Source organism: Gossypium hirsutum, chromosome D02, assembly GCF_007990345.1.
Source record: "Gossypium hirsutum isolate 1008001.06 chromosome D02, Gossypium_hirsutum_v2.1, whole genome shotgun sequence".
NCBI classification, from domain to species: Eukaryota; Viridiplantae; Streptophyta; class Magnoliopsida; order Malvales; family Malvaceae; genus Gossypium; species Gossypium hirsutum.
Genome location: NC_053438.1, coordinates 4,835,680 through 4,858,377, shown reverse-complemented (window position 1 = coordinate 4,858,377; position 22,698 = coordinate 4,835,680). Strand labels below are relative to the sequence as shown.

Below are 22,698 nucleotides of genomic sequence, written 5' to 3'. Positions count from 1 at the left end.
ATTTTTTATTTTTATTAAACAATAAAATTATTAATTATTAAAAAAATGTTGGGTGCAACAGTAAAGCACGCTATTCTCTTAGAGAGAGACACAGGTTAAAATTTTGGAGATAACATTATTAGAGGTGCAGCCACGAACTCTAAATATGAACCATAAAACGAATATCAAAAATATCAAAAATAATAAATCAATGGCTCACTATGGTGGCATATTGATTTCAAAAATAAATTTAAAAAATTAAAGAAAGATTTACTCCCTTTATTTGGTAATTTTTTAAATTGAGTCCTTAAATAATTTTTTATCATATTAATCTTTAAAATTGAAACCATTTTTTAATTTGATTTTTGAAATGTAATCACCTAAAAAAATTAAATATTTATAAATATTTATAATAAACATGCCTTTAATTGAAATTATTATGATAACAATTACAAGTAATGCCATTAAATGATGATTAAAAATGAGGTACAATAGTAAGTGGAGCTTAGACATCCTTTTGATGTACTTTCTCTGTAATAATCTTGAACATTTGCAGGCCTTTGCTAAATGCATCATTAAATAGAATCCTTGTTTGCATTGATTGGAATCCAGGCATCCATGATAAAACTGCCACTGGACCCATCACTATGACTCCAAACATCATCTCATAGTATCGAGCCAAGGAAACCACAGAGTCCCACAGTCTGGTATGGCGAAGAAGGGGTTGAAATACTTGTGCTATGGATATAAGTCCCCAACCAGTAGGAACAAGAGCCAACAGGCTGGTGAAAACATCAACATATTTGAAGGCTGTGAACTGTCTCAGAGCAATAACAAGAAGTATTCCAAGTATCATCAAAAGGAATTTAGCCAGCCGAACATATATATGCTTTTTTGCCCCGTAGTTGTCCCGAACATACGACATCGTTAGATAGATTCCGAATGCTGCGAATATGAAGATCCAAGACCACAAGTAAACGAAAACACTCCCACTTTGGCCTGAAATTCCCAGATGGTATACAATTCCATATTGGAAAAAGAAGAAACGTAGGTTCAAAATGATTTCCAGTAGCTTTCCCCATAGGCTGGTTGTGAGTAAATGGTGCTGCTCCTCGTACCACCAACTTTCCCAGCTTTCTGTAGCCTTTGCAAATATGCTGCCGCGGTACCAAATCCAGTTCATGAAATCATCGAAGTCGTCTACAGTCTTTAGCCAATCGAAACCCGAAGGATTGAATAGGAAGGGAGCAAATATCCATGAGACAACTAGCAGCCAACATGTGAGTGACATGTCTATGTAAAAAAATGTGACCTTGGCTGATGGGGTGTATGTTGCGTAAACCATGAGAATCAATCCGAACTCAATGGCCTTTATGAAATGGCTGCGTGCGTACAATCTGTAATTCTCTGCGAAACTTGTGTGTTGCACGACGAAATTACGCCCGGTTTGTCGATACTTTGCACCTCCGTGAAGGACAGTCCGACCAAAGAAATGTACACGCGTTCCCATTGAGAACGTGTAGAAAACAGTTGAAAGCTGGAGCTGCATTACCAAGAATTCCCAAATTGCTTCAAGGAAACCACTCTCGACTGAGCTCTCGAGTATTGCTGGAAGTGTCATAAAGAGACCAAACTGGATGATGAGTTCTTGATTGATAACAGCGCTCAGTGCTTTCTTGCTGTTGGTATCGTTCCCTAGAACGGAATTCTCGACACCACTGAGAGCCAGATAAAGTTGACCCCATAGGAATCCATAGACAGAAAGGACGATCACTGTTGTATTGAAAAAATATCCAATTGTCGTGTGAAAGAATGATAACATCCTGAAAAAATCAAGTCTTTGACCCAACCTGTAAACATCTCTGCTGAGGAATTGTTCCCCACTCCCACAAGCTATCTTGGCTTCAAAGGTTGATATTTGATTCAACCCAAGGTCTCGACCTTTGCCCACTTGAACGTATTCATGGTGTGTGACACTGCCCCCTCTCAAAGTACAGTTGAAGCCGGCAAAAATGTCCTCACTGATATTAATCACTTTGGAGGCTTTACTAAGGCCACCACGAGTCATGAACCAAAGCCTATCGAACATATCGGGATGGCCGTAATGCATTCGGATTTTCAGCGGATTAGCAAAGAGACGTTGAAATAAGGTAACAAAACTCGTTTCCTGTGCTGACATAAACCAAGCAACTGATGAAACAGAGCCACTGAAAATATGTTCTCTAACTCCCAAGATAGTTGGTCTATGGATTCCATGATGGTGCTTGAATTCTTCCAACAGGTTACGGATTTTTAGTGCTTCCTCGAAATAGTTGTCTTGGTTCATATCAATAGTTTGAACTGCATCACCACGAGTGAAGACAATGCCATGGTTTTGATTCTCTGGTTTGCCTTCTCCAATGTTCATTGGACCAGGCAACTTGATTCGATATATCTCCACCTCCCGTTGTAATTGCCGGTCGTACTTAACGAGAACCGAGTAATATTCCTTCTCGTCGCTCTCTGTTGAAACCTGATCAACATAGGCCATCCGAAGGGATTCATTATGTTTCAAAAGATCAATGATTTCCTCAGCACGAGGGTCTCCTATGGCCTTATGTTCCCAATACTTCTGACATGAAACAACATAGGTATACTTCATCAAAGCAATACCTTCTTCCTCTTTTGTTACGGTAATATCCGTCTCAGATGAAGAATCGAGAAAAGCTAGCAGCTGTAGAGCTCGATAATAGTACATCATGCCTCTGACCGTGCGTGCAAATGTCTGGCCTCTATAAGATGCCCAAAGCCTTAAATCTCTTAACTTGGTTGTCCATATTTCATCTGCTGTCACCATTCCCTCTCTACGCATTCTTTCGATGAAGTTCTTCCACTCATCATCATAAATGGTCTGCAAATAATACAGGATAGAAATCCCATCCTCGTTCTTAGTTTTGAGTGTTTTTTTGCTGTACAACACAGCTTCATCGTTGAAAGGGGTAAGGACACTGAAAGCTATCATCTCCTCCACTCGAGGAGCTCGAGGCATTTTCATAAAGAGTGAGTTACTAAAGAAAGCAAGTCGACGCCTTGCCTCGTTATTAACAGGAATGGAATGCATGGAGTCCCTGGTGGTAAGAATTGTATGCAAGCGCTTAACCTGCATATAGAAGTCCTTATTACTAGGATCCTGCGACTCAACTGCGTTCTCGAATAGCAATCCTGCCATGGTGGTTCGACTCTTGGGAGCCAATCCATCTTCCCTCAATTGGTCCATTGTCCTCTTTTCTTTGAAAAGGTAAGGAACAACAATTTCATAAAGTGACTGCATAGCATTAGCAATCTCATTCACATTCTTGTTTGGTTCAAGTAGCAGCTCAACAAGTTTTATCAACCTGGAATGGATTTGAAGCAGTGCAATCATTCTAAATGTCTTAGTGAACTTTTCAATCTCGATAGAATGATCGATTTCCTGAAACAAGGCTTTGAGAATGGAATGCTCCTCGGTACTGCTTTTGATTAGTTTATGAAGCATCAAGTACTTGACACAATCATATGTTTCAATCACAGCACAACGCCTATACTCATTCTTGCATATTTTATACCAGAGCCAGTTATCCGGCTCATCGTAGAAGTCCATTGCCAGATTAAGAGAGCGTAGCAACTCATTCCCCAAAAGAAAACATGGCCAACGAATGACCCTGATCTCCCATGAATTCGGAGGCAACTGTAGTAGCCCAACCTCTTCATCAGAAATGATATCTTCTTCCCTAAAAGTGGTAACTATTTCATTCCATATTAAAGCAAACTCGTTAGCCTTAACCAGGTTCGATTCGAGTTCGACCATTTTGAAAGGCCGCTGCAGCCCACATCTCACCTTCACCTGATGAATGGCTTCACACAGTTTTTCCCTTAAAGAACCTCCAGTGATCATTATTTCCTGTTGTGGCAGCAAATTGAATTGAATGGCAGTAGCAAAGAACCGAAACCTCCATCTCAGCTGCTCGATGTTTCGAATTTCACCCAACAGTTGCAGCAACCCCATGGCAGCCCCCACAAAGGGAGAATAGAATGAGTACCAAACCTGAGTATCAGCCAAGTAAATCAACACCACAGGCAACCACAACAACCCAATAGTGAACTTGTTGCTGACACTAAATAGGGCTTGCCAGTCCCACTCATAGTCTGCAATTGTTGAATCCAACAATTGTTTTGTTGTGCTAATCATGGGCTTGATCTGGAAGAAGTAACTGACGGTAAATTTTGTACCTAACACCAAAACCCAGAATAGGACATACTTGATTCTATCAACCAGACCTTCCCTCAATCCTTGACCGATGTAACAGTCACCATAGAACCACCATGATAGCAGGTCAAATACTTTCGAATTCAGGCAAATACAAGGAAGGAAAAACAACACCAATTCCGCCAGTTCAGGTAACCCATAAAGAAATGCAAGCCCTAGAAAAAAAGTTACCCTTTGGTTAGCCTCATTAGACCAATGCTTGTCGTGGTTCCTTTGCACCCAAATCCTTGTGTAACAAAACACAAATGCGCCAGTCCAGGCTGCAGCAACCAAAATCCGTAGCACCATCCTAAGGACCAGTCGCGACGTGTGTCTCGAAACACGGCTAAACTCCATAGCTGGTTCAAGTAAAGCATGGAAAAGCCTCATCCCACTCCAAGTGATGAACAATGATAAAACTCGAACCTTAACATCCTTGTTATCCAAAGCCAGCCATGGATACTTCTTCTCCTCCCAGGCCAAGATTACCATTACGTGAAGGAAAAGAAACAGCATCACCCATAGCCTGTTGAAGCTTCTGTAAACGTTCCAAAACGTCCTTCGTTCAACAAACCCAGTTTTCCTTTCGCTTGTAAACTTATTGTTGAAATCAAGTGGCCAGTTGAGAGTATGAAAACAACTTTTGCTCCAAAAGTACTCGTTGAAATCATCATAGTTCCTCCACGTATCATGCGGGGCGGTTCCATTTTTGCTTTTGGCCACCTCGGCCTCGATCGTATCATATATTGGCTTTACAACGCGGTTTAGAAACGCGTTTTCCCCAGATATCGATGGTATCCATGGCCGTCCCGTGTCTTCATCAATGTAATCTTCTAGGATTTTGTTCAGTTCCATGGCCATGTGATGAAAAATGTAGCAGAGGCATTCGGGCATGAACCTCAAATTTGCGGATTCTCCCCATATCAATAAATACAGTCCAACGTAAAGCAACTCTCTACGAGTATCAGACTCCAAGTTGTCAACGTTGGATGCCTTCCCCAGGTAAGAACACCAGTTAGTGTAGTTTTCGAGTAGCTTACGCCGGAATTCGCGGAGGACTATGGCTTGGAAGGTTCCATTGTTGTCAACCGGTGGCATAGAGAGGCGCATATGGGCATTAGCCAAGTGGAGAACAAGGTGTTCCCTTTGGTTCTTTACGTTATCGTGTTGGAAACCAAAGAATAGTCCCAACCAATCGAGGAGGTCCATGGAAGAAGGATGCCATGTGTGGTATGGTGGCTCCCTGAGGTTACCCAAGGAGCGCAAGGATAATAAGACAGCGCGTACTTCAGGGTACCGAACGCAGGGATGACTGGCATCGAGATTGTGAACAGGGATTATGTTGTACCCTTCGCCTTCTAGTGAAAGCCGGTTACAGGGTCGGGACATGGCACCAAAACTGTAGGAAATGCAAACAGGATACCAGGAACTTGAGTAGGATTGTCAATGTGTTCGGTTGTCAGTTTTGTCTTCTTCTTTTTTTGCTTATAAAATTAAACCCTAAATTATAAATTATTTTATCACAAGTCTTAAATTATTCATTTTGTAATATATATTAATTACTATTGTTCTAACACAAGTGGTCTTATGAGTGAATACAAAAGGGTATGTTGTTAGGACAAGTGTGAATAGCAATTTTTTAATTGTATAATATAAAAAAAGACTAAGAAATAAGTTTATATAAAATAAAAATATTTTGTTAGGTAAGTTAAATTTTAAGTCTTTCTATTTTATTGGTCTAAAAATCTTGGTTCTGTCATGAAAACTATAAATATTTTTTGTCAATTTTTGTTAACTTGAAATTTTAATTAAGTTATCTTTATATCACATAACATACAATTGGCAGAAAATAAACATGTTAGGTTGACGGATTTTGACAAAACTACGGACGAAGATAATAATTAAGTTAAGATTTTTAAATTTAAAAAGTAGATTATTGAATTTTTAACTTTCAAAATACAAAGGCTTAATCTCAAATTTTGTACAACTACAGGGACTAGCAACACATTTTAACATTTATATAAATATTATATTACTATTATTTAACCATTAGTATATATACTATCTATTTAAGTGTTTTACTAAGTTCGTGTCACCTTCAATCGGATCACCAATTTAATTAGAGAATTACAAAAATGTCCTTCCATAATTTTGTACAACTATAGGGACTAACAACACATTTTAACCTTCATACAAAAATGTCATTATAAGTTTTGATCATATCTGCTCTTTTTGACACAATACCTATAACTACCCATAATCTCTCCCCAATTCATAAATTGGAGGATAATGCGCTTCAACGCACTGGAACTCACGTCCTCCTGCATTTGCAACAATACTCATACCAGTCGAGCTAAAAAAATTACGCATATTGTGAGATTTAAACCCAAAGTAATTGCATTAGTAAAACTAATTTTAATTTACCACTCAGCTAAAAAAGAAATTATTAATATTTTTATACATTTTAATTTTATTATCACATTTTATTACCTCCATCAATTGTATATATCTATATCTATACTTACTATTATTTAAGCACCTGATTGAGTTGGTGTTATGAGTCAACTGGGCACCAATTCAGTTAGAGAACTTACAAAAATGTTATTTCGTCATTAAAATAAATTATATTATTCGAGGGCATCTTAATTTTTTTATTTAAAAACCAATAAAAATATTCATAAATCAAAATTTGAACCCTTGCCAATTAGGTTAGTAAAAGCTTAAATTTATCACTCAAACCAAAACTCTATTTTGATATTTTTATACATTTTTATTTTAATATGCATATTTTATTACCTCCATCAATTGTTTGTATAGAAATATATATCCTTGCTATTATTTAAGCTCCTAATTGAGTTGGTATCACGAGTCAACCGAACATATTTCATTTTACTTACAATGTGATCTAATTTCTTTATTTTAATATTGTACATATTTCATTTATTATTAATTAGTTTCTGACTGTACATTTCATTACTTATTATATGTCATTTTTAAACATGCATCTGTGTTCTAAATAGCGGTTTCCATACCCATACACATGTGATAGAATACTAATAATGTTGTCGATTGAGAACTCCATGTATTGGCCTAATGGTCAAAGGTGTTCACCGCCTCAAGAGTGACCTAAATTCTAGTCGTTGTTTGTAATTCACCAATATATCGATTGAGATGGTGTCACAAATTAACTCGACACCAACTTAAGATTAATGACAACATCATAATAAATAATTGTATTCATTTAGTAATATTAATATATTTAAATTTCGTTTTAATTACCATTGTAATTTATATATGACTTTGACCGCATGCTGAAATTTAGCTATTATTAAAAAGAAAATAATATTGTCAGGAACTTTCTTAGAAAGAAAAAAAACAAAGACTTGATATTACTAAACTTGATATGGGAAGTCAACGGGAGGAATTTGATATGGAGTTGGTAGTCTAATTTATTTATTTCATCCTATTACAATTATATATCAATTTTTTTTAGATAAATGTGTAATATATTATAGAGGTGTTTATAGGTAGGGTCGGGTCGGATTAATCAGATTAAGTTTAAGCATGATATTAGCATATTTTATGTTTGTCTAAATCCGACCTAACATGAAATATGAACCAAAAATTTTGTCTAAACTTGTCCATATTTACAAAAAGATTTTTTTGATTTAAAAAAAATATATTTTATTTTATAATGTTATAATTTTTTATTTATTGAAAATTTTTATATAATTATTTTAATGTTTACATTAGAGTAATGTTATATATTTAGTATAAGTTTATTTTTTAATATGTTCTGAATCACATAATATATAAAAATAACATAATATAAAGTATTTAAACTTAAAAACGAGTCAGGCCGAGTTCAAGCCTTAAATTTTCAAACCAGCTGTGTCAGACCCAAATTTTAAACGGGCCTAATTTTTTTCCCAAACCCATTTTTCGAACTTAATATTTTTGCCTAGACCCTCCCAAAATTCGAACAAGCCTTCGGACCTAGATGAGTAACTCAACCCATAAACATATCTAACAACTATGTATCAAATTGGCATAAATTATTTTAGAATATTTATATAATACTTTATATTTTATATTTAATTACAAGTAAATTTCCATAATTTAATTACAGAAAATTAATAATTTCATCAATAATGTTTTTAAAATTAAGTTAAAAATTAAAAAATTCTATTTTAGTTCGTATTATAAGAATTTTAACTTTCTACTTTTATATTTTTTTTTCAATTTAGCTCTATTTCTATATAAAATTATTTTAAAAAATTAAAAAAAATTCTATATACAAATTTCAGATTATTACAACAATAAATCTTCAACATTGTATAAAATCATGAAAATGAATAAAAAAATAGATCAATTTCAATCTCTTAACATAGTATTCATTTGGTATAAAGCTTAAATATGATTAAAAATTAATGTTTATATAAAAGAAGTCGAGGTTCTATTGCAATAAATCTCAAGATTGTGCAATATTGAGACATAAGAATGAAAATCATCATTCAATAGAATAGAACCAAATTAATAAAATCTCTAAGTCGAGTTTCAAATTGTTAAAGAGCTTCTCTCACAACGGATATCACAGAGACTTGTGAAATTGACTATGATACCATCGTTTAAATTCATTTAAATTATACCATAAAGTTTTCAAACTCAATTCAAAATTTCAATTCATTTAAATAATTTTTCAAAACTCAAATCGTAAGAACAAATTATATTCCAAATCTTTTTCTTTTATTACAATGAAAAACAATTTTCCCTTCATTTTCTCTCACTTTATCTATTTTTATTTAATTTTTTAAATTTCTATATATTTTTAGAACTTCGTTTTTTTATAATTTTTATATAGAATCAATATCAAATTGATAGAAAATAACCAAAATAAAAACTTACCTATAATTAAGTGACTAATTGTATAATTTACCCTATATTATATTATATTATATTAATTACTTAAACATATACATATAACTATATATTACTTGTGCTTACATTACATTTATACTTGTAAGAGTCTTTTCTTACAAAAATAAAAACAATTAATTGCCCTTCATTTGTTTTGTTTTGGTAAGTTTACTTGTAAGAGTCTTTTATTATGCTTAAATTATGCATTTAGTTCTTATACTATAATTTAGTAATTTTTAATCCTTGTACTTTTTTAATTTTAAAATTATAATACTTATCGAATTGTATCTATTAAATTTATTAAGTTCTATTAGTTTCAAAATTTGACGCGATAAATATATTTCCACATGTATAATCCATGTGAGACTATTATTTCCGCATGTTACTCACAAAAAAGTCAACTATTAATGGATTTAATAGTTAATTTGTGTCAATACTGAAATTTTAAAATGTGATAGATTAAAATACTAGAATAATCCAATTAGAGAACATGGACAAAATTAACAACTTTACGCATAATACAATATTAGCAGCATAATTTAACTAACAAGATTTAACAATTATGGTTTGAGTTAGGACTGAAATTTCAAAATTCGAAAAGTTTGATTTTTTACCTATATCTTTTTAAGAATCTTGTGCAATCAGTCTTATAATTATAATTGGAAATGAGATTGGATCAAACAAGATTTTCTTTTCAATGATCCTAATGTGATCTACTTACCTTGTATACTGATATATCCAACAAAATATGAGTTTGTCTTAATCCTTTGTGTCCTTATATTAAGAGTAATTGATTTGATGAGATTTAGATCCTCATGGATTAAATGTTGCTTTGTGAAACTAGATTTGTGCTCTAAATAAGAAAATCTTGTTCAACCTTGAAAGAGCTAATTGTAATGAAATTGTTACGAGAGTAATGGCACGAACAATTACAACTTAAATGATATTATGGATGTATACTGATCTATATTTGAAGATTAATCTTGTGGAGCAACATATTTTTAAAGATTGAATTGATCTGGACCAAGCAAATCGAATCCTTTGATTTGTGAAGATTGAGTTAAATGATTTGAAAACATATCTCGTAGATATTTTATTTATTTTGAATCTTATGAGTTTTTTTTACGATTCTATTTTAATTGAATGTTGATGGTAATTAATTGATAAGGTAACAAGCATCATACTCTCTACGAGTATCAGAATCGAATCTGTCAACGTTGGATGCCTTGCCGAGGTAAGACACTAGCTATTGTAGTTTTTGAGTAGCTTATGGTGGAATCCGTGGAGGACTACGGCTTGAAAGATTCCAATGTTATCGGCCGGTGGCAAAGAGAGACGCATATGGTCGTTGGCCGAGTAGAGAATGTAATAGCCCAATTTTGACCCTAATCGGACAAAGTGGTTTCGAGACCACGAATCTGAGTCTAAAAATATTTTAATATTATTTTCTGTGTTAAATATGTGTGAAATTATATATGTGAAAGTTTCGTGAAATAATTTTACTGTTGTATGCTTAATTTGAGAAAATGACTAAATTGCGTAAAGTGAAAATTTGAGGGTCAAATATGAAAGTGCTTAATTGTTTTTGTCTTTATAAATTGGAGGTTCTATGTGGCAATTAAGCCATTTTCCAAGTTAGTGGACGGCATTAGGTGGTGTATATGGTTTTCTTATATTATTAAAATAATATATATGTTATAATAAGGTATAATATATTATTATGTGATAAAAAAAAAGAAAAAGAAAGGAAGCCACTATCATATCATCTTCTCCACTGTCGAAACTGGAGAAAGAAGAAAAAGAGAAAAGCTTGGCTAAGGTTCGGCCATTGGGAGTTAGATTAAGGTTAGTCTTTTGTTCGGTTTTTGATAATTTTTACGTTTTTTATATCGTTGCTTTGTGTTCTTTAAAACCCATGTTTCAATTTTGTGAATTGATGGTGATTTTGTGCTTTGCCATTGATGAGTGCTTGAGCTTTTTGATAGTTGTTGATGAAAAATGAAAGATATGTTAAAGATTAATATGTTTTGTGTTGAAGTTTTTGGTGATTTTGAGTAATTATGGCTAAATTACAAAAATAAATTTTTGAAGGACTCAAAGGTGAAATAAATGAAATGTATGGACTTATATGGGTACTAGGAAGATTCGGCCCTTAAGGAGTGTGGCCAAATTTTGTATATTTTGTGTTTTGTGGAATAAGGACTAAATTGTGAAAGTGTGAAATATTAGGGGTAAAAATGTAATTTGCCCATTTATGCTTTATTAGACTAAATTGAATGAAAATATGTTAAAATGAGATTTATTTGAATATGTTAAGATCAAGAAAACAAGAAATGTGATTTAGATTGGGGAAAATCGAAAGTAGTTGAGTAGCCAATCAATTAGTCGACGACATCCGAAGTAAGTTTATAAGCAATTAGATATTAAAATTTCTGAATAAATGTTAGTTATATATGCTGAAATGGAAATATGATAAATATATATATAGCTGAATGTATTTTAGTTCGGAAAGTAGAAATAGACGTGAATGTGATTTATCAATATTTAGCACTAAGTGTGCGAGTATGGAATAGCTACGGCTATATGAATGGCACTAAGTGTGTAAAATTAAAATGATGATGTCGAATAATAGGCACTAAGTGTGCGGAATTATAATAATGATGTTGAATAACGGGCACTAAGTGTGCGATACCGAGAGTAATTTGGTTAGCACTAATTGTGCAACTTCATTACGGCATCGGCACCGATATGTGATCCCATGTAAGACTATATCTGGGATATGGCATTGGCATCCTACCAGGTGTACGAGATATCCCGAACATCCCTAATATTACAAGTAAGGTGTGTCTATGATCACTTGATTGTTATGTGCCAAGATATAATATGCTTTGGTGTAAATGTATATAACTGAAAGTGAACACAAATAATTATTGAATGAGTGAAACTGACCTTAAAACAGTTGTGGGCAGCAGCACTAATATAACTTTGAAAAATCACCAAAAATAGTAGAAATTGAATTAAAGTCTGGGTGAGATATGAAATTAAAGATTAATGAGTCTATTTTTCTATAAAAGAAACAGAGTAAGCAAAAGAAGTGTGAATTATGAGATATTTGAATTTTGGTGAAACACGGTCAGAATGAGTTTCAGAATCCCCTGTTCCAACTTTGAAAAATCAGTAAACATTGTACAAAAATAATTATGGAGTATAATTTATATGTTTGAAATCCTTAATACGTCTATTTTCAATTGAAATAAATGAGAACATCATATGAATTTTGTATGAGGAGAAAATTGATTCGTTGTGAAGAAGTGTCAGAACTGTTGGACAGCAAAACAGGGGTAAATTGAATGAATAAACTGTACTAATTGGCTAAACCAAAAATTCTGAAAATTTTATGGTAAGAAGTTATATGAGTCTAGTTTTAGGGAAAATTTACGGAACTTAATTTAGAACCCTGTAGCTCCAGATAAAAATAAATTAGCGTCTATGACGCAGAAAGACAGCTTGCTGGAAATTAAGCAAACCTTAAAATTTATGTGTGATTAAATTTATGTTACTGTGAAATCATATGAGAAAATTTATAGATCTTAATTTGGAGCTCTGTAGCTCCGGATGAATATGATTTAGTGACTCTGACTCAAATAGAGAGCTTTAAATTTTAATATAAGTGAATAGTGAAATTATGTATAATACTATTTAAGCATGTTTTATACGTAAAGGATGTGGAATGGAGAGGAGGTGGAGGACAATAAAATGTATGAAATTAATTATTTGAAGTTATATAAGCTAGTGCCGAATGTAATATTGTGATTTGATTATATTTCGAGAATGATTTAAATTAGATGTGAATTATGTGAAAGACTGATTTTGTAAGTTCAGGCTTTATGCCTAGCAGGCTTTGTGCCGGTGAATTATATCAGGCTTTATGCCTAGCAGGCTTTGTGCCGGTGAATTATATCAGGCTTTATGCCTAGCAGGCTTTATGCCGGTGAATTATATCAGACTTTATGTCTAGCAGGCTTTGTGCCGGTGAAATGTATCGGGCTTGGTGCCTAGCAGGCTTTATGCCGGTGTTATATACAAGGCTCTATGCTCTATAAATCTTATGTGAGCAATAGTAAAAGCAAATAAATGTGTTAAGAAAGCTAAATTATTCGGTACTGATTTGGCAGGGAGTTAGACCATGAGTGGTTTATGAATTAAAACATGTTGGTAAGCCCGATACATGAATAAATGTTGTGCTTATCCCTACTTATAATGCTTATGTTATATGTATATTTGGTGAACATATTTGGTATACATGCTTAGGCTTTGGCCAAGTAGTTACATAGACCATGCCACGTTAAATTTATAAGTTATGCATTGATATGGTTTGTTATGTGATTAGTCCCAAAAAGAGTTATGTTTAAATACACTAGCTTGCGACTATGATTGAATGATTTGTTTATATCTTGTGTGATGTTCATAGAAAATGAGTGTGGAAAGTTAATGAAAAGTAAGTTCATATGGCTGAACTTTTATGATTAATCGTTAATGTGGGAATGGTATAATGTATCAATTAGTATAAAGTTGTTGAATTATAATTATGGTAAAAATAAGAATAAAATGAGATTGTTTGTTCAAATTAATGGACACGCAGGATTGAGTACATATGTACGGCAATCAGTGATGAATTGACGGATAAGTCCATGGTGGATCCATGGCAAAATGTGAAAAGTAAGTATGGTGTTTCAATAAAGACCACCATACTGAGTTATAGCATTGTGAAAAAAAAATTCAAGCAAATTGTGACACCGGGCAGACGATGTACTCAAGTCCGTAATACGATCCTTAATTTAAAAAGTATTTGAAAGTGCAATTGAAGTTAAATGTTGGATTATAAGTTGACATCTGATATTGAGCTCGATTGAGTAAATCCATTATTTGATAGTGTGGTTAGCAGAAAATGTTGCATTATATATATATATATAATGTGAAGAGTTATAAAAGCATGTTAATAATTTTGAAAGTTTTAAATTTGAATGAAATTTTGTAACTCGGTTTAATAGGTTTACATGTGTAAGTGTTCTGGTAATGCCTCATACCCTGTTCCGGCGTTGGATACGGGTAAGGGGTGTTACAGAGAACAAGGTGTTCCCATTGGTTCTTTACGTTATCACATTGGAAACCAAAGAATAGTCCCAACCAATCGAAGAGGTCCATGGAAGCAAGGCATCGGTGGCATGGCGGCTTTCGGAGGTCACTGACAGCACGTATGGACGACATGATGACACGTGCATATGGGGATTGGAGATTGTTTACAGAGATTATGTTGTATGGTTCGTCTTCCGATGGAAATGACTGGTAACAGGGTTGAGACATGGCAGTGAAGGTGGTGTTGGGTAGTTAATGGAGTTTTCAATGTGTTTAGTTCTGTCTTTCAATGGGGTTGAAACTGGATTTTTCGACGTACTTTTTGTTTACTTTTTAAGAAAATTTCCATTCTCATACCATTTATACTTCTAACTTGTTAAAAAGAAGTCCCACTTATCGATTGATATGGGTTAATTATCAAAATTATACATGAATTTTAATTTAATGTGCAATTTCATATATAAAATCTAATTTTGTGCGATTTTATACAAAAAAATATTATTTGATTCAATTTTCATAAACCACTAACAATGTTATCAAATTAGCAATATTCTATGTTGATATATTGTATAAAAAAATTATATTAACCCAATATAAAATAAATAAATGTATTATTTCTTTAAATGTGTACAATTGAATTAAAATCAAAGCTTTATGTACACGTATGAACCACAATTCAAGTTTCATGTGTATAATCGCACCAAATTAAAGTTCATGCATCAAATTGCACATTCGACCAAAATTCATGTATAATTTTTTCCCTATTTTTTATTACATGGAGTTAGAATCTTGGGTAAATTAAAAAAAAATTTTAAAAGTTAAGTGATTCTTCCTTGAGCTATAATATTTTGCAAATGATGATGAATTGTGATAAGATGTCCATGTGATATGTTAAAGAAATGGATGTGAATATGTCAAAATATGCCTATTGATATGTTGGTTTAATGCACACCTGATATGAAAGTGTATGTGGCTCAATGAACAAAGTGATTAAACTTGAAAGTGCATTACATGAACATGTGATAAGTGTAAGTGTGCATAAACCAGAAAATGAATGTGTAATGTGGATATATTGGCTTTGGGATCTCTTGAAATGATTGGATCTATTTATCATATCATAGGATTTGAGTATTCATATATGTGTTTTGATATTTGGACATGTTGGAGGGATAAGAGAATGTAGAGCTAAGCTCCATTCATTTGGACTTGTTTGGTATGTTAGAGAGTGATAGCTTAATGCCACACTTACTTGGAACATGTTAGACTATATGAGTAATTGGTGCAATAGAGATCCAAGTATCTGAAGTGTTGTATTGTTATACATATTTCATAATGACAAGATGCCAATGTATCAACATGATTAAATGATTAATGGTGATAAGTGTTATGTGCTATCTAGTCTTGCTCTTAACCCTTGATATTGTGGTTTATTGTAGTATCTTGAGCACTCACTGAGCTTGTTTAATTTCACACTCTCTTGTGTTTTTTTTTTTGTAGAGAAATAGCTTGTGTGGAGTGATGAAGTAAGCAAGTTTGTGATCTCAACGCAAAACAATTTAATTGTGTATGTGAGATGGTTTTCTTGAAAATAAATGATGGCAATGTGGAATCATTTTGAGGGATTATACTTTAGTTTTAGTTTAGTTTGTAAATGGATATTCCATGGATCGATTAAGGACTTTTATAACTAGTTTTTGGGTGCTTTTATTGTTTGGATTGTTGCATGAATGATGCTAGATGAATGGTTAAGTTATATGTTGATTAGCGTGCATATGTCTTAGTGATTTGCGGTTATAGATGCTTAAATGACTTGTTGAATGCTCGGAAAAATGTAAAATGACTAAATGGTAAGGTATGGACCTATTATACACATAAAAATTGCCTTATATTGAAATTTGACATGTTGAGTAGATTAAATTGGGACTTTAGAAATGCATTTTAGCATAGATAATCGGATTGAATGCCAGAGTATGTTAATGTACAATCTAGTGTAAAAAAAATTATTCCAAGATATGTATGCCTATTTTTACTTGATGATTGTTTGTTATGTATGTATTTGCATGGTGTGACTGGCGGTTTGCGTGAAGAGCCACATAAGTGGCTAATGTGACATTCCAGATTTAGGTTGGTCCATCCCAGCTGATTTTGGGGTGCCACAATACCTAAAGCATAATTTCTACAAATTTAGTTACTTTGATATTCGAATATTTAAAGCTAGATGAGTTCTGAATGAATAATTTACAACCACTTGAGCTAAAACAATTAGGACTTTCAAATGTTAAATGTAATTAATACGTATTACACAAATTATTAATTTAAGATCACTTGTGATCAAACAATTTATTAAGACGAACACATTGACAATCCTACTCAACTTACTCGTATCATATTTGCATTTCCTGCAGTTTTGGTGCCATCCGACCCTGTAATCGGCTTTCACTAGAAGGCGAAGGGTACAACATAATCCCTGTCCACAATCTCGATGCCAGTCATCCCTACGTTCGGTACCCTGAAGTACGCGCTGTCTTATTAACCTTGCGTGCCTTGGGTAACCTCAGGGAGCCACCATACCACACATGGCATCCTTCTTCCATGGACCTCCTCGATTGGTTGGGATTATTCTTCGGTTTCCAACACGACAATGTAAAGAACCAAAGGGAACACCTTGTTCTCCACTTGGCTAATGCCCATATGCGCCTCTCTCTAATATCGGTTAATACCTTCCAAGCCATAGTCCTCCGCGAGTTCCGGCGTAAGCTACTCAAAAACTACACTAACTGGTGTTCTTACCTGGGGAAGGCATCCAACGTTGACAACTTGGAGTCTGATACTCGTAGAGAGTTGCTTTACGTTGGACTGTATTTATTGTTTGGATTGTTGCATGAATGATGCTAGATGAATGGTTAAGTTATATGTTGATTAGCGTGCATGTGTCTTAGTGATTTGCGGTTATAGATGCTTAAATAACTTGTTGAATGCTCGGAAAAATGTAAAATGACTAAATGGTAAGGTATGGACCTATTATACATATAAAAATTGCCTTATATTGAAATTTGACATGTTGAGTAGATTAAATTGGGACTTTAGAAATACATGTTAGCATAGATAATCGGATTGAATGCCAGAGTATGTTAATGTACAATCTAGTGTAAAAAAAATTATTCCAAGATATGTATGCCTATCTTTACTTGATGATTGGTTCTTTAAATTATCACGTTGGAAACCAAAGAACAGTCCCAACCAATCGAGGAGGTCCATGGAAGCAAGCCATGGGTGGCATGGCGGCTTTCGGAGGTCATTGACAGCATGTAAGGACGACATGATGACACGTGCATATGGGGACTGGAGATTGTTTACAGAGATTATGTTGTATGGTTCGTCTTCTGGTGGAGATGACTGGTAACGGGGTTGAGACATGGCAGCAAAGGTGGTGTTGGGTAGTTAATGAACTCTTCAATGTGTTTAGTTTTGTATTTCAATGGGGTTGAAACTGGATTTTTCGACGTACTTTTTGTTTCCTTTCTAAGAAAATTTCCATTCTCATACCATTTATACTTCTAACTTGTTAAAAAGAAGTCCCACTTATCGATTGATATGGGGTAATTATCAAAATTATAAATAAATTTTAATTTAATGTGCAATTTCATATATAAACTATGATTTTGTGCGATTTTATACCAAAAAAATTTATTTGATTCAATTTTCACAAATCACTATCAATGTTATCAAATTAGCAATATTTTATGTTGATATATTGCATAAACAAAAAATTATATTAACCCAATATAAAAATAAATAAATGTATTCATTTCTTTAAATGTGTAAAATTGACTTAAAATCAAATGTTTATGTACACATATGAACCACAATTCAAGTTTCATGTGTATAATTGAACCAAATCAAAGTTCATGTATCAAATTGCACATTCGACCAAAATTCATGTATAATTTTTTCCCTATTTTTTATTACATGAAGTTAGAATCTTGGATAAATTTTTTTTTTTTAAAATTAAAAGTTAAGAGATTCTTCCTTGAGCTATAATATTTTGCAAATGATGATGAATAGTGATAAGATGTCCATGTGATATGTTAAAGAAATGGATGTGAATATGTCAAAATATGCCTATTGATATGTTGGTTTAATGCACATCTGATATGAAAGTGTATGTGAACAAAGTGATTGAACTTGAAAGTGCATTACATGAACATGTGATCAGTGTAAGTATGCATAAACTAGAAAATGAATGTGTAATGTGGATATGTTGGCTTTGTGATCTCTTGAAATTATTGGATATATTTGGCATGTCATAGCATTTGAGTATTCATATATGTGTTTTGATATTGGGACACGTTGGAGGGATAAGAGAATGTAGAGCTAAGCTTCATTCAGTTGGACATGTTTGGTGTGTTAGAGAGTGATAGCTTAATGCCACAGTTACTTGGAACATGTTAGACTCTATAAGTAATTGGTGTAATGGAGCTCCAAGTATCCGATGTGTTGTATTGTTATACATATTTCATATCACAAGATGCCAATGTATCAACATGATTAAATGATTAATGGTGATAAGTGTTATGTGTTATCTAATCTTGCTCTTAACCCTTGATATTGTAGTTTATTGTAGCATCTTGAGCACTCAATGAGCTTGTTTAATTTCACACTCTCTTTTTTTTAGAGAAATAGCTTGTGTGGAGTGATGAAGTGAGCAAGTTTGTGATCCCAAGGCAAAACAATTCGATTGTGTATGTGAGATGGTTTTCTTGAAAATAAAGGATGGCAATGTGGGATCATTTTGAGGGATTATACTTTAGTTTTAGTTTTGGTTTGTAAATGGATATTCCAAGGATTGATTAAGGACTTTTGTAACACCCCTTACCCGTATTCCTTACCGGAACAGAGTATGAGGTATTACTAAATTTTTAAAAATTTTCGACAGCATTCCTACTTATTTTTGCTTAAACCTCCTGCAAATTTAGAACACATTCCAATATACCAACCAATTTCATTTGTATAAACACACATATAGTTTAACTATTAATAAACACTACATTTAAAAGGGAACCATAACATATATTTACATGATGATCCCACATTACATAAAGTGTCTATACATGCCATAAAATTTCGGAACACTAGTAGTAAAATACCCCAAATGTGAAGGATAGTGTAGATGATTGTCTGACTTCGTTCCAATTTCCGAGTTGTTGGAAGTCACTATAACCAAGAGAAAAATAAAATCGAGTAAGCATATAGCTTAGTAAGTAAACATATGATAAATAAGTAATTACTCCCATAACTACACCAAAATATAAACTTATTCATGAATAACTTTATTGTTTAGGCAATTTCCAGCAAGCTGTTTTTCTGCGTCATAGTCGCTAATTTATTTTTATCTGGAGCTACAGGGCTCCAAATTGAGTTTCGTAAATTTTCCCTGAAACTAGACTCATATACCATTTCACCATAAAAATTTCAGAATTTTTAACCCAGCCAATTAGTACAGTTTATTCATTAAACCTTCCCCTGTTTCACTGCCCAACGGTTCTGACCCTTCCTCACTAAAATTTACTTAACTCTCTGTAAAAAATTTGAAAAATGGTTTTTCTTGTTTCTAATAAAAATAGACTCAATAAGGATTCTAGGGATATAAATTTCATGTCATAATTATTTTTTTACAATTTTTGGTAATTTTCCAAAATTAGAACAGGGGATCTCGAAATCAATCCAGCCCTGTTTCAGTAAAATTCAGATATCTCCAAAAATACAACTCTTTTGCTTATTCTATTTCTTTCATATGAAAATAGACACATTCAGCTTCAATTTCATATATTATTCAGCTTCCCATTCATTTTCCACCATTTATGGTGATTTTTCAAAGTTACCCAACTGCTGTTGTTCAACACAGTTTATAATTAAATCGTTCCTTTTGCGTTTTTGATATTTTCTCCCATCTCATACATGGGTCGATTTAGTATTCAACTCAATATTTACCCCATAAAATTTTCCACCATATGGAAATATTCATCTTCCACACTTTTTCGTTGAACACTTGGAATGTTAACCGTTATTGGTGGATCTCGCACTTAGCACCACCGCTGAATCGGGGAATCAGCACTTAGCAACCCCTCGGGGAATCAGCACATAGCAACCCCCTTTCACATTTCAAAGATATGGTGGATATCGCACTTAGCACCACCAATGAACCGGGGAATCAGCACTTAGCAACCCCTCGGGGGAATCAGCACATAGCAACCCCCTTTTCACATTTCAAAGATATGGTGGATCACGCACATAGCACCACCAATGAATCGGGGAATCAGCACACAGCAACCCCTTTATATACAACATACTCCGGCTTATTCCGAGTGTTCAACCCATAAACCATATATTGCAACCCTTTACCACCTTTCCCGATTTAACAACATTTTTAGGATATGGCCAAACATTTATTTTAATTCCAAATAAATCTCAACATATATCAAATAATATCAAAATAATACATTAAGTCACGTGTTTACTTACCTCAGTGCAAAATATCGTAATTTTGCACTTTACTCCCCTATCTTTTCTTTTCCCCGTTTGATATACTCTTCACGTCTTTCTTGATCTATAATAGCAAATTTAACTCATTTAATGTTCACACTCATTAAAATAATCCACCACCCAACTTTTTGAAAAATTACAATTTTGCCCCCAAACTTTTGCGTAATTACACTTTTGTCCCCAAGCTCGGAAATTAAACTTCATCACTTATTCTTAAGTTTTATAACATGCTGAACATTTTTCCCTTCTATGGAAACATCAAATTCCCACTCCAACACATACTTTTGAATATTAATTATTTTTACCGATTATGTCTATTTACCCGTTTTCGCTTAAAATTGCTTAGCAAAAGTTGTTTAACATAATTTATAGCTTCATATTCCACCATAAAACAGCAAAATAAACACATTTCACCTATGGGTATTTTTCCAAATATGAGCCCTAACACGAATTATTGCTAGAATAAGCTAAACCGAGTTACGAGGATTCCAAAAATGCGAAGAACATTAAAAACGGGGCTAGGATGCACTTACTATGAGCTTGAGAAAGCAAAGAAACCTTAGCTATGGCTTCCTTCAAATTTCGGCAGCAACTAATGAGGAAGATGATGATTTTTGTCATCTTTTTCCCATTTTATTTTTTTTATTACCAAATGACTAATATGCCCCCACTTAAAAAAATCTATTTCTCTCATTTCTTATGTCTATTTTTGTCCATCAACTAACTAATGGTCTAATTACCACATAAAGACCTCCAATTTAAAATTTCATATCAATTAGATACTTCTACATATAGAACTCAACTTTTGCACTATTTACAATTTAGTCCTTTTGACTAAATTGAGTGCCCAAACGTCGAAATTTTCGAACGAAATTTTTACGAAAACTTTCCGTGAAATTGTAGATCATAAAAATATAATAATAACCATATTTTCCCTCGTCGGATTTGTGGTCCCGAAACCACTATTCCGACTAGGCCCAGAATCGGGCTGTTACAACTTTTATAACTGGTTTTTAGGTGCTTTTATTGCTTGGATTGTTGCATGAATGATGCTAAATGAATGGTTAGGTTATATGTTAATTAGCATGCATGTGTCTTAGTGATTTGTGGTTATAGATGCTTAAATGACTTGTTGAATGCTCGAAAAAATGCAAAATGACTAAATGGTGAGGGATGAACCTATTATACACTTAAAAATTGCCTTATATTGAAATTTGGCATGTTGAGTAGATTGAATTTAGACTTTAGAAATGCATGTTAGCATAGATAATTATGTTAATGTATAATCTAGTGTAAAAAAAAACATGATTCCAAGATATGTATGCCTATTTTTCCTCGATGATTGTCTATTATGTATGTATTTGCATGGTGTGATTGGTGTTTGGTATGAAGAGTCACGTAAGTGGCTAATGTGACATTCCGAATTTAGGTTGGTCCATCCCAGTTAATTTTGGGGCGCCACAATACCTAAAGCATAATTTCTACAAATTTAGTTACTTTGATATTCGAATATTTTATGGGTAGTTTAAAAAATATATATAAAAAAAACATTCAAGATAGTTTGTTTTACATGTAGAAACATACTTACTGCAACACTTTTGGGGCGACATTTTTTTAAGTGTTGGGATAGACTTGTCGAAATACATTTTGGCCAACTCTTTGTATAAGAGTTGGGATATGTATGCTTAAGGCAACGCAAATAAGAGTTGCCTTTGTCCAACACTATGCTGACACTTTTGGGCCGACGCTTTCCTAAGTGCTGGGATAGACTTGCCGATATACACTTTGGCCAACTTTTATATAAGAGTTGGGATATGCATGCCTAAGGCAATGCTTAAATAAGAGTCGGCTTTGTCCAA

At 33.4% G+C, this 22,698-nt stretch overlaps 2 protein-coding genes and 1 non-coding gene across 3 annotated transcripts; 1 reads left to right on the top strand and 2 right to left on the bottom strand.

Moving 5' to 3' along the window:
- Positions 1-470: 470 nt before the first annotated feature.
- LOC107927749 (callose synthase 12) lies at positions 471-5,740 on the bottom strand. The gene has a single exon (XM_016858851.2). It carries the CDS (start codon positions 5,630-5,632, stop codon positions 485-487), a length of 5,148 nt encoding a protein of 1,715 aa, XP_016714340.2. The 5' UTR covers positions 5,633-5,740; the 3' UTR covers positions 471-484.
- Positions 2,650-2,730, bottom strand: LOC121215209 (small nucleolar RNA J33). Its single transcript, XR_005910938.1, has one exon. It is a non-coding gene; the product is annotated as a small nucleolar RNA J33 (small nucleolar RNA).
- A 5,165-nt stretch (positions 5,741-10,905) lies between the features above and the next one.
- On the top strand, positions 10,906-17,207 carry LOC107927663 (callose synthase 12-like). Its single transcript, XM_016858773.2, has 2 exons — positions 10,906-11,005; positions 16,702-17,207. The coding sequence occupies exon 2, from the start codon at positions 16,889-16,891 to the stop codon at positions 17,183-17,185; it is 297 nt and encodes a 98-aa protein (XP_016714262.1). The 5' UTR covers positions 10,906-11,005; positions 16,702-16,888; the 3' UTR covers positions 17,186-17,207.
- Positions 17,208-22,698: the final 5,491 nt, after the last annotated feature.

Coding starts and splice junctions, on each gene's coding strand:
- LOC107927749 (XM_016858851.2), bottom strand. CDS start 5,632: ATGTCCCGACCCTGTAACCGGCTTTCACTAGAAGGCGAAGGGTACAAC.
- LOC107927663 (XM_016858773.2), top strand. CDS start 16,889: ATGGACCTCCTCGATTGGTTGGGATTATTCTTCGGTTTCCAACACGAC.